Source organism: Balaenoptera borealis (assembly GCF_965194805.1).
Source record: "Balaenoptera borealis genome assembly, chromosome: 5".
NCBI classification, from domain to species: domain Eukaryota; kingdom Metazoa; phylum Chordata; class Mammalia; order Artiodactyla; family Balaenopteridae; genus Balaenoptera; species Balaenoptera borealis.
In genome coordinates this window covers 71,119,854-71,132,786 of record NC_138862.1, presented here as the reverse complement: position 1 = coordinate 71,132,786, position 12,933 = coordinate 71,119,854, and the positions used below count along the sequence as shown (strand labels likewise).

At 40.7% G+C, this 12,933-nt stretch overlaps 1 protein-coding gene across 4 annotated transcripts in view; it reads left to right on the top strand.

Annotated features, from left to right (window-relative positions):
• The window catches only part of OSBPL11 (oxysterol binding protein like 11), a 106,761-nt gene that overhangs the window by 75,408 nt on the left and 18,420 nt on the right, over positions 1-12,933 (top strand). Inside the window, exon 12 of one of the 4 annotated variants that reach the window (XM_082392329.1) lies at positions 1,851-11,379. The exons of the other annotated variants lie outside the window; for them this stretch is intronic. Coding sequence (XP_082248455.1) covers positions 1,851-1,869 — 19 coding nt within the window. The 3' untranslated portion in view covers positions 1,870-11,379. Of the gene's footprint in view, positions 1-1,850; positions 11,380-12,933 lie in introns of those variants that run through there. 4 annotated transcript variants of the gene reach the window in all.

Sequence of the window (12,933 nt, the reverse complement as noted above, 5' to 3'; positions counted from 1 at the left end):
ACCATAGTTTGACCCCTGGTTTACATCACTGATTTTTCTTCTTTCATAATATAAATGTTTCATGCTATATATTTCCCTCTAGATCTGCTTTATCTATATCCTGCAACTTTTGAACATTTATTTATTTATTTGTTTATTGACGTATAGTTGATTTACAGTGTTGTGTTAGTTTCTGGTGTACAGCAAAGTGATTCAGTTTATACATATAGTATATACACATTGTTTTTCATATTTTTTTCCATTATGGATTATTACAGGATATCAAATACAGTTCCCTGTGCTAGACAGTAGGACCTTGTATCTATCTTATATATATTAGTTTTATCTGCTAATCCCAAACTCTTAATTTATCCCTCCTCCATTCCTTTTCCCCTTTGGTAACCATAAGTAGTTCTCTAAGTTTGTGGGTCTGTTTCTGTTTTGTAAATAAGTTCATTTGTATCATTTTTTATTTAGATTCCACATATAAGTGATACCATGTGGTATTTGTCTTTCTCTTTCTGACTTGTTTCACTTAGTATGATAATCTCTAGGCCCATCCATGTTGTTGCACATGGCATTATTTCATTCTTTTTTATGGCTAAGTAGTATTCCATTGTATATACATACCACATCTTCTTTATCCATTCATCTGTAGATGTACATTTAGGTTGCTTCCATGTCTTTTTTTTTTTTATTCACACTTGTGGGTTTGTTTTTTTTTTTTGGCCATGCCCTGCGGCACGCAGGATCTTAGATCCCCTACCAGGAATTGAACCTGTGCCCCCTGCACTGGGAGCATGGAGTCTTAACCACTGGACTGCCAGGGAAGTCCCCTGCTTCCATGTCTTGGCTATTGTAAATAGTGCCGCTATGAACATTGGAGTGCATCTAATTTTTGAATTATAGTTTTCTCCGGATATATGCCCAGGAGTGAGATTGCTGGAACATATGACAACTCTATTTTTTGTTTTTTAAGATCTCAGGGGACATCCCTGGTGGTCCAGTGGTAAGACTTCGCATTCCAATGCAGGGGGCACAGGTTCAATCCCTGGTCAGGGAGCTAAGATCCCACATGCCTTGGGGCCAAAAAACCAAAACATAAAACAGAAGCAATATTGTAACAAATTCAATAAAGATTTTAAAAATGGTCCACATAAAAAAAAAAACACTTCATATCGTTTTCCATAGTTGCAGCACCAGTTTACATTCCCACCAACAGTATAGTAGAGTTCCCTTTTCTCTACACCCTCTCCAACATTTATTATTTGTAGACTTTTTGATGATGGCCATTCTGACCGGTGTGAGGTGATACCTCATTGTAGTTTTTTTTTTTTTAATTTATTTTATTTGTTTATTTATTTTTATTTTTGGCTGTGTTGGGTCTTCGTTGCTGCGCGTGGGCTTTCTCTAGTTGCGGCGAGCGGGGGCTACTCTTCGTTGTGGTGCGCAGGCTTCTTCATTGCAGTGGCTTCTCTCATTGTGGAGCACGGGCTCTAGGTGCGCGGGCTTCAGTAGTTGTGGCATGCGGGCTCAGTAGTTGTGGCTCATGGGCTCTAGAGCACAGGCTCAGTAGTTGTGGCACACGAGCTTAGTTGCTCTGCAGCATGTGGGATCTTCCCGGACCAGGGATCGAACCCACGTCCCCTGCATTGGCAGGCGGATTCTCAACCACTGCACCACCGGGGAAGCCCCTCATTGTAGTTTTGATTTGCATTTCTCTAATAATTAGTGATGTTGAGCATCTTTTCATGTGCCTATTGGCCATCTGTTTGTCTTCTTTGGAGAAATGTCTGTTTAGGTCTTCATCAAAGATACTGGCCTGGCTTGTAATTTTCTTTTTTGTTATTTTTGTCTGGTTTTGGTGTCAGGGTGATGGTGGCTTCATAGAATGACTGGGAGTGTTCCCTCCTCTTCCATCTTTTGGAAGAGTTTGAGAAGGATCAGTATAAGTTCTTTGTATGTTAGGTGGAATTTCCCAGTGAAGCCATCTGGCCCTGGACTTTCGTTTGCTGGGATTTTTTTAAAAAAATTACAGACTCTATTTTACTTCTAGTGATTGCTGTGTTCAAATTATCTGTTTTTCAATTCAGTTTTGGTGGGCTGTATGTTTTTAGAAACTTGTCTGATACTGCTGAACTGAATGAATAAGCATTTTCAGAACTCTAATGGAAAACTGATGAATTCATAAAAGTGCTAACAAAAGATCAAGATGAAAAAAAAAATTAATTACGTGGGACTGAGTGAAATGATGAGGATGATTATTTTTGTGACTTTCTGTTTGAATAAAAAAAGAAAAGAAACTTGTCTGTTTTTTCTAGGTTGTCCAGTTTGTTGGCATATAATTATTTATGGTATTCTCTTATGGTTTTTTTTTTATTTCTGTGGTATATCGGTTGTTATTTCTCCTCTTTCATTTCTTATTTTGTTTATTTGGGTCCTCTCTCTTTTCTTTTTGGTGAGCCTGGCCAGAGGATTGTCGATTTTGTTTGCCCTTTCAAAGAGCCAGCTCTTGGTTTTATTGATTTTTCTCTATTGTTTTTTTAATCTCTATTTTACTTATTTCTGCTCTGACCTTTATTATTTCCTTCCTTCTGCTGACTTTAGGTTTTGTTTGTTCTTCTTTTTCTAATTCTTTTAGATAGTAGGTTAGGTTATTTATTTGAGATTTTTCTTGTTTTTTGAGGAAGGCCTCTATTACTGTGAACTTCCCTCTAAGAACTGCTTTTGCTGCGTCCCATAGATTTTGTATGGTTGTGTTTTTATTGTCATTTGTCTCAAGGTGTTTTTAAATTTCCTCTCTGATTTCATCATTGACCCATTGGTTTCTTTTTTTCTTTTTTTTTTATTGAAGTAAAATGGCTTTACAATGTTGTGTTACTTTCTGCTGTACATGTTGTGAATCAGCTATATGTATACCTATATCCCCTCCCTCTTGGACCTCCCTCCCCCCCTTCCCCCACATCTAGGTCATCACAGAGCACCGAGCTGAGCTCCCTGTGCTTTACAGCAGGTTCCCACTAGCTATCTATTTTGCACATGGTAGTGTATTTATGTCAAACCTAATCTCCCAGTTCATCCCACCCTCCCCTTCCCCCACTGTGTCCACATGTCCATTCTCTACATCTCTGTCTCTATTCCTGCCCTAAAAATAGGTTCATCTGTACCATTTTTCTAGATTCCACATATATGCGTTAATATGCGACATTTGTTTTTCTCTTTCTGGCTTAACTTCACTCTCTATGACAGACTCTTTGTCCATCCACATCTCTACAAATGACCCAATTCCATTCCTCTTTATGGCTGAGTAATATTCCACTGTATATATGTAGCACATCTTCTTTATCCATTCATCTATTTTTGGACATTTAGGTTGTTTCCATGTCCTGGCTATTGTAAATAGAGCTGCAGTGAACATTGTGGTACATGACTCTTTTCGAATTATGGTTTTCTCAGGGTATGTGCCCAGTAGTGGGATTGCTGGGTCATATGGTAGTTCTATTTTTAGTTTTTTAAGGAACGTCCATACTGTTCTCCATAATGGCTGTATCAATTTATATTCCCACCAACAGTGCAAAATGGTTCCCTTTTCTCCACACCCTCTCCAGCATTTATTGTTTGTAGATTTTTTTAAAATAAATTTATTTATTTATTTTTGGCTGCGTTTGGTCTTTGTTGCTGCATGCAGGCTTTCTCTAGTTGCGGTGAGCAAGGGCTACTCTTTGTTGCAGTGTGCAGGCTTCTCATTGCAGTGGCTTCTCTTGTTGTGGAGCACGGGCTCTAGGTGCGCGGGCTTCAGTAGTTGTGACATGTGCGCTCAGTAGTTTTGGCTCGCCGGCTCTAGAGCTCAGGAGCGGTAGTTGTGGTGGACAGGCTTGATTGCTTCACGGCATGTGGGATCTTCCCAGACCAGGGATCTAACCCATGTCCCCTGCATTGGCAGGCAGATTCTCAACCACTGCGCCACCAGGGAAGTCCTGTTTGTAGATTTTTTCATGATGGGCATTCTGACCACTGTGAGGTGATACCTCGTTGTAGTTTTGATTTACATTTCTCTAATAATTAATGATGCTGAGCATCTTTTCATGTGCTTCTTAGCCATCTGTATTTCTTCTTTGGTGAAATGTCTATTTAGGTCTTCTGCCCATTTTTTAATTGGGTTGTTTGTTGTTTTAATATTGTGCTCCATGAGCTGTTTGTATATTTTGGAGATTAATCCTTTGTCCATTGCTTTATTTGCAAATATTTTCTCCCATTCTGAGGGCTGTCTTTTCATCTTGTTTATGGTTTCCTTTGCTCTGCAAAAGCTTTTAAGTTTAATTAGATCCCATTTGTTTATTTTTGTTTTTATTTTCATTACTCTAGGAGGTAGGTCAAAAAAGATCTTGCTGTGGTTTATGTCGAAGAGTATTTTTCCTATGTTTTCCTCTAAGAGTTTTATAGTGTCCAGCCTTACATTTAGGTCTTTAATCTATTTGGAGTTTATTTTTGTGTGTGGTGTTAGGTGGTGTTCTAATTTCATTCTTTTACATGTAGCTGTCCAGTTTGTCCAGCACCACTTTTTTTTTTTTTTGGCTGCATTGGGGCTTCGTTGATGTGCACAGGCTTTCTCTAGTTGCGGCAAGCAGGGCCTACTCTTCGTTGCAGTGCACGGGCTTCTCATTGCGGTGGCTTGTCTTGTTGTGGAGCACGGGCTCTAGGCGCATGGGTTTCAGTAGTTGTGGCACACAGTCTCAGTAGTTGTGGCTCATGGGCTCTAGAGCGCAGGCTCAGTAGTTGTGGCTCACGGGCTTAGTTGCTCCGTGACATGTGGGATCTTCCCAGACCAGGCCTCGAACCCATGTCCCCTGCATTGGCAGGCAGATTCTTAACCACTGTGCCACCAGGGAAGTCCCCCAACATCACTTATTGAAGAGGCTGTCTTTTCTCCATTGTATGTTCTTGCCTCATTTGTCATAAATTAGGTGACCATATGTGCGTGGGTTTATCTCTGGGCTTTCTATCCTGTACCGTTGATCTATATTTCTGTTTTTGTGCCAATATCATATTGTCTTGATTACTGTAGCTTTGTAGTATAGTTTGAAGTCAGGTAGCCTGATTCCTCCAGCTCTGTTTTTCTTTCTCAAAATTGCTTTGGCTATTCGGGGTCTTTTGTGTTCTCATACGAATTGTAAAGTTTTTTGTTCTAGTTCTGTGAAAAATGCCATTGGTAGTTTGATAGGGATTGCACTGAATCTGTAGTTTGCTTTGGGTAGTATAGTCATTTTCACAATATTGATTCTTCCAATCCAAGAACATGGTATATTTCTCCATCTGTTTATGTCACCTTTGATTTCTTTCATCAGTGTTTTATAGTTTCCTAAGTACAAGTCTTTTGCCTCCTTAGGTAGGTTTATTCCTCAGTATTTTATTCTTTTTGTTGCAATGGTAAATGGGATTGTTTCCTTAATTTCTCTTTCTGATTTTTCATTGTTAGTGTATAGGAATGCCAGAGATTTCTGTGCATTAATTTTGCATCCTGCAACCTTACCAAGTTCATTGATTAGTTCTAGTAGTTTTCTGGTGGCATCTTTAGGATTTTCTATGCATAGTATCATGTCATCTGCAAACAGTGACAGTTTTACTTCTTCTTTTCCAATTTGTATTCCTTTTATTTCTTTTTCTTCTCTGATTGCCATGGCTAGGACTTCCAAAACTATGTTGAATAATAGTAGTGAGAGTGGACATCCTTGTCTTGTTCCTGATCTTAGTGGAAATGGTTTTGGTTTTTCACCATTGAGTATGATGTTTGCTGTGGGTTTGTCGTATATGGCCCTTATTATGTTGAGGTAGGTTCCCTCTATACCCATTTTCTGGAGAGTGTTTATTGTAAATTGGTGTTGAATTTTGTCAAAAGCTTTTTCTGCATCTATTGAGATGATCATATGGTTTTTATTCCTTAATTTGTTAATATGGTGTATCACATTGATTGATTTGCGTATACTGAAGAATCCTTGCATTCCTGGGATAAATCCCACTTGATCATGGTGTATGATCCTTTTAATGTGCTGTTGGATTCTGTTTGCTAGTATTTTGTTGAGGATTTTTGCATCTACGTTCATCAGTGATATTGGTCTGTAATTATTTTTTTTTTGTAATATCTTTGTCTGGTTTTGCTATGAGGGTGATGGTGGCTTCATAGAACGAATTTGGGAGTGTTCCTCCCTCTGCAATTTTTTGGAAGTGTTTGAGAAGGATGGGTGTTAGCTCTTCTTGAAATGTTTGATAGAATTCACCTGTGAAGCCATCTGGTCCTGGACTTTTGTTTGTTGGAAGATTTTTAATACAGTTTCAATTTCATTACTTGTGATAAGTCTGTTTATATTTCTAATTCTTCCTAGTTCAGTCTTAGAAAATTGTACCTTTCTAAGAATTTGTCCATTTCTTCGTGGTTGTCCATTTTATTGGCATATAGTTCTTTGTAGTAGTCTCTTATAATCCTTTGTATTTCTGTGGTGTCTGTTTTGATTTCTCCTTTTTCATTTCTAATTTTATCGATTTGCATCCACTCTCTTTTTTTCTTGATGAGTCTGGCTAAAGGTTTATCAATTTTGTTTATCTTCTCAGAGAACCAACTTTTAGTTGTATTGATCTTTGCTATTGTTTTCTTCATTTCTATTTCATTTATTTCTACTCTGATCTTTATGATATCATTCCTTCTACTGACTTTGGGTTTTCTTTGTTCTTCTTTCTCCAGTTGCTTTAGGTGTAAGGTTAGATTGTTTGAGATTTTTCTTGCTTCTTGAGGTGATATTGAATTGCTGTAAACTTCCCTCTTAGAACTGCTTTTGCTGTGTTCCGTAGGTTTTGGGTCCTGTTTTCGTTGTCATTTGTTTCTATGTATTTTTTTATTTCTTCTTTGATTTCTTCAGTGATTTATTGGTTATGTAGTAGTACACTATTTAGCCTCCATGTATTTGTGTTTTTTACAGTTTTTTTCCTGTAATTGATTTCCAATCTCATAGCATTGTGGTCAGAAAAGATGCTTGGTATGATTTCAACTTTCTTAAATTTTCCAAGGCTTGAGTTATGACCCATGATGTGATCTAGCCTGGAGAATGTTCTGTGTGCACTTGAGAAGAAAGTGTATTCTGCCACTTTTGGGTGGAGTGTCCTATAAATATCCATTAAATCTATCTGGTCTATTATGTCATTTAAAGCTTGTGTTTCCTTATTTATTTTCTGTTTGGATGATCTGTCCGTTGGTATAAGTGGGGTGTTAAAGTCACCTACTCTTATTGTGTTACTGTTGATTTCCCCTTTTATGGTTGTTAGCATTTGCCTTATGTATTGAGGTGCTCCTTTGTTGGGTACATAAATATTATTTATAATATAAATATTTATTATTATAATTATATAATCTTCTTGGATTGATCCCTTGATCATTTTGTAGTGTCCTTCCTTATCTCTTGTAGCAGTCTTTATTTTAAAGTCTATTTTATCTGTTACGAGTATAGCTATTCCCCCTTTATTTTGATTTCCATTTTCATGGAATATCTTTTTCCATTCCTTCGCTTTCAGTCTGCATGTGTCCCTAGGTCTGAAGCGGGTCTATTGTAGACAGCATGTATATGGGTCTTGTTTTTGTATCCATTTAGCCAGTCTGTGTCTTGGTTTGAGCACTTAATCTATTTACATTCAAGGTTATTATTGACATGTATGTTCCTATTACCATTTTCTTAATTGTTTTGGGTTTGCTTTTATGGGTCTTTTTCTTCTCTTGTGTTTCCTGCCTAGAGAAGTTCCTTTAACATTTGTTGTAAAGCTGGTTTGGTGGCACTGAATTCTCTTAGCTTTTGCTTGTCTGAAAGCTTTTGATTTCTCTGTTGAATCTGAATGAGATCCTTGCTGGGTAGAGTAATCTTGCTTGTACGTTTTTCTCTTTCATCAGTTTTTGCTTTTATTTGTTTGTTTGTTTGTTTGTTTATGACTGAGTTGGGTCTCTGTTGCTCCGCACGGGCTTTCTCTAGTTGCAGTGAGCAGGGGCTACTCTTCATTGCGGTGCGCAGGCTTCTCATTGCGGTGGCTTCTCTTGTTGTGGAGCACGGTCTCCAGGTGTGCAGGCTTCAGTAGTTGTGGCTTGCAGGCTCAGTAGTTGTGGTGCACGGGCTTAGTTGCTACACGGCATGTGGGATCTTCCTGGACCAGAGCTCGATCCCATGTCCCTTGTATTGGCAGGCAGATTCTTAACCACTGCGCCACCAGGGAAGCCCCTCTTTCATCACTTTTATTATATCCTGCCACTCCCTTCTGGCCTGGAGAGTTTCTGCTGAAAAATCAGCTGATAACCTCATGGTGATTCCTTTGTATGTTATTTTTTGCTTTTCCCTTGCTGCTTTTAATATTTTTTCCTTCAATTTAATTTTTGTTAGTTTGATTAATATGTGACGTGGTGTGTTTCTCCTAGGGTTTATCCTGTATGGGACTCTCTGCGCTTCCTGAACTTGGGTGACTATTTCCTTTCCCATGTTAGGGAAGTTTTCCACTATAATCTCTTCAAATATTTTCTCAGATCCTTTCTTTTTCTTTTCTTCTTCTGGGACCCCTATATTTCGAATGTTGGTGCGTTTAGTGTTGTCCCAGAGGTCTCTGAGATTGTCTTCAATTCTTTTCATTCTTTTTTGTTTTTTCTGCTCCTCAGCAGTTATTTCCACCCTTCTGTCTTCCAGCTCACTTATTCGTTCTTCTGCCTCAGTTATTCTGTTATTGTCTCCTTCTAGTGTATTTTTCATTTATGTTATTGTGTTGTTCATTTCTGTTTGTTCTTTAGTTCTTCTAGATATTTGTTAAACATTTCTTGTATTTTCTCAGTCTGTGCCTCCATTCTATTTCCGAGATTCTGGATCATCTTTACTATCATTACTCTGAATTCTTTTTCTGGTAGGTTGCCTATTTCCTCTTCATTTATTTGGTCTTATAGGTTTTTACCTTGCTCCTTCATCTGTGACATATTTTTTTGTTGTGTCTCTTTTTTTTTTTTTTTTTTTATGGGTGGGATTGTGTTCCTGTCTTACTGGTTGTTTGGCCTGAGACTTCCAGCACTGGAGTTTGTACGCTGTTGGGTAGAGCTGGGTCTTGGTGCCGAGATGAGGACCTCTGGGGGACCTCACTCCGATGCATATTCCCTGGGGTCTGAGGTTCTTTGTTATTCCAGTGGTTTGGACTCGTAGCTCCCACCGCAGGAGCTCTGTCCCAACCCCCGGCTCATGAACCAAGATCCTGCAAGCCGTGTGGGGTGGCAAAAAAAAAAAAAAAGAAAAAGAAAAGAAAAAATGGAGCAGAACATAACAAAGAGTAAAAAAATAAAATTAGATTAGAAAACTAACAGTTGTTAGAAAGGATAAACAATAAAAATATAGATGAAACAATGACCTGAATGTAAAAAAGAACCACAATAGTAAAAGAAAAAAAAAAAGGAGAAAAAGAAAAAAAAAGCCTGAGAAGGCCTTGGCTTGGGGGGGCGGGGCTTAGGCAGGGGTGGGGTTTAGGTGGTGGGTGGGGCCTGTGCTTAGGAAAAGACCCTGAGGGGATGTGGGTGGGGCTTAGGCATGCCTCTGGCCTTGGAGGGCAGAGGACCAGGTCTAGGATCCCAGCAGGCTCACTGGGCCCAAGTGGGTGGGGGAAACGCTAGGCGTGTTCCCCCCCCACCCCGATCCTCCGATCCCGGTGGGCCCCTTCTCGTTGGCATCTCTTCTTCTTCTCCCCCCTCCCTCCCTCCTATGTCCCTGTGACCCATGCAGCCAGAGGGGACCCTGGAAGGCAGGGGACCAGACCTGGAAGCCCAACAGGCTTCCCAGGGCTGAGTGGGCAGGGAAACTCCCGTGGCCCCTCCCCTAATCCCCTGGCCCCAGATGGTCCCCCACATCTGCCTCCTCCTCTTCCCCCCTCCTCCCTCCCTCCTACGCCCCTAGGGCCCCCACAGCCGGAGGGGGCCTTGGAGGGCAGAGGACCAGGCCTGGGAGCCCAGCAGGCTTCCCAGGGCCCGAGTGGGTGGGGGAAACGCCCTCTGCGCCTCCCCTGATCCTCCCGTCTTGGAGGGCCCCTCCCGCCCACCTCTCCTCTTCTCCCCCACCTCTCTCCTTCGCCCCTAGGACCAACACGGCCCAGAAGGGGCCTGGGAGGGCCGAGGACCCTGCCTAGGAGCCCTGCAGGCTTCCCGGGGCCTGATTGGGCAGCAGAGATGCTAGGCATGCTCCCCGCCAATCCTCTGAGCTCCCGAGGGTCCTTCCAGGAGTGGGAACCCCTCCCCAATCCCAGCCACCCCTCAGGTGCCTGGTGCTGTCCAGCCTCCACTTTTCCTCCCCTCTTACTCCCCCCCTCATCCTACCTGGTCACTCAGGGGGTTCCTCCCATGTCCTTGGGTGTCGAGGACCCCCACCAGCATCTAACAGGCATCCTAGTTGTGGGGAGATGCGAACTCCGCATCCTCCCCTGCCACCACCTTTGACTCTGCCCTGACCTACTGGTTTCTTAGTAGCATGTTATTTAGTCTCCATGTAACCTTTTTTTTTTTCTTATTTCTCTTTCTGTGGTTGATTTCCAGTTTCATGATGTTGTGGTGAGAAAAGATGCTTGAAATTATTTATTTATTTAGTTGTAAATTTATTTATTTATTTATTTATTTATTTATTGGCTGCATTGGGTCTTCGTTGCTGCACGCGGGCTTTCTCTAGTTACAGCGAGCAGGGGCTACTCTTTGTTGCAGGGTGCAGGCTTCTCTTGTTGCAGAGCACAGGCTCTAGGTGCATGGGCTTCAGTAGTTCTGGCCTGTGGGCTCAGTAGTTGTGGCTCATGGGTTCTAGAGCGCAGGCTCAGTAGTTGTGGCACACAGGCTTAGTTGCTCTGCGGCATGTGGGATCTTCCCGGACCAGGGCTCGAACCCGTGTCCTCTGCATTCGCAGGCAGATTCTTAACCACTGTGCCACCAGGGAAGCCCTTCAAATAATTTCTTTTCTCAAATTTGTTGAGGTTTGTTTTGTTTCCTAGTATGTGGTCAATCCTAGAGAATGTTCCATGTGCACTTGAAAAGAATGTGTGTTCTGGTTTTTTTTGGATGAAAATATCAATTAAGTCTAACTGTTCTATTGTATCATTTAGGATCTCTGTTGCGTTATTGATTTTCTGTCTGGAAGATCTGTCCACTGATGTGAGTGAGGTGTTAAAGTCTCCTACTATTATTGTATTCCCGTCAGTTTCTCCCTTTATTTCTGTTAATATTTGTCTTTTGTATTTAGGTGCTCCTATATCACGTGCATATATGTTAACAAGTTTAATATCCTCTTCTTGTCTTGCTCATTTTACCATTATATAGTGTCCTTCTTTTTGTTTTTTTATGGCCTTTGTTTTAAAGTCTTTTTTTTTTTTAAATAAATTTACTTATTTATTTATTTATTTTTGGTTGCATTGGGTCTTCGTTGCTGTGTGCGGGCTTTCTCTAGTTGTGGTGAGCGGGGGCTACTCCTCGTTGTGGTGCGCAGGCTTCTCATTGTGGTGGCTTCTCTTGCTGTGGAGCACAGGCTCTAGGCACACGGGCTTCAATAGTTGTGGCCCACGGGCTCAGTAGTTGTGGCTCGCAGGCTGTAGAGCGCAGGCTCAGTAGTTGTGGCGCCCGGGCTTAGTTGCTCCGCAGCATGTGGGATCTTCCTGGACCAGGGCTTGAACCCCTGTCCCCTGCGTTGGCAGGCGGATTCTTAACCACTGAGCCACCAGGGAAGTCCGAGTCTTTTTTGTCTGAGTATTGCTCCCCCTGCTTTCTTGTCATTTCCATTTGCATGAATTATTTTTCCATCCCCTCACTTTCAATCTATGTGTGTCCTTTGCCCTAAAGGGGGTCTCTTGTTTTTTTATCCAGTCTGCCACTCTGTCTTTTTTTTTTCCCCACTCTGTCCTTTTTTTTTTTTTTTTTTCTTTTTTGGCTGCACTGTGCAGCCTGTGGGATATTAGTTCCCTAACCAGGGATTGAACCCGCACACCCTGCAGTGGGAGCGCGGAGTCTTAACCACTGGATCAACAGCGAAGTCCCCATTGTGTCTTTTGATTGGAGCATTTAGTCCATTAACATTCAAGATGATTATTGATAGATATGTATTTATTGCCATTTTGAACCTTGTGTTCCAGTTGATGTTGTATTTCATCTTTGTTCCTTTTTCCTTTTGTGGTTTGGTGGTTTTCTTTTGTATTATGCTTGTGTTCTCTTCTTTTTGGCTTTTGTGAATATATTGTGTGTTTTTGATTTGTGGTTACCCTGGTTTTAAAGTTTGTTAGCCCATTACTATATCTACTTGCTTCAGACTGGTAGTCATATAGGCTCAAGCACAGTCTTTAAAAAAAAAAAATCTGCATTTTCTTACTCTTCTCTCCCATGTATTATGAATTTGATGTCCTCTTTTACATCTTCATGTTTATCCTTTTGCTCTTCATTGTAGTTATCATCGCTTTCCAAAAAAAAAAACTTTTTCATCTGTGTACTGGTTTATTTAAGTGATTTACTTTCCAATTGTGATTTTCTCTTTGCTGTAGATTCTTGCTGCTCTTCTGTTTGGAGACGATCTTTCAATGTTCTTTTAGGATAGGTTTAGTATTACTGTATTCTTTTTGTTTTTGATTGTCTAAGAAATTCTTTATCTCTCCTTCTATTCTAAATGATAATCTTGCTGGGTGGAGTATCCTAGGTTGCACCTTTTTCCCTTTCAAGACTTTGAATATATCTTGCTACTGTCTTCTGGCCTGCGGTGTTTCTGTAAAGAAATCAGCTGATAGCCTATGGAGGTTCCCTTGTTAATTAACTTTGTTTTTCTCTTGCTGCCTTTAGAATCCTCTCTTTAACTTTTCCCATTTTAATTGAAATATGTCTTGGTGTAGGTCTGATTGGGTTCATCTTGTTTGGGACCCTCTGTGCTTCCTGTACCTCCACAA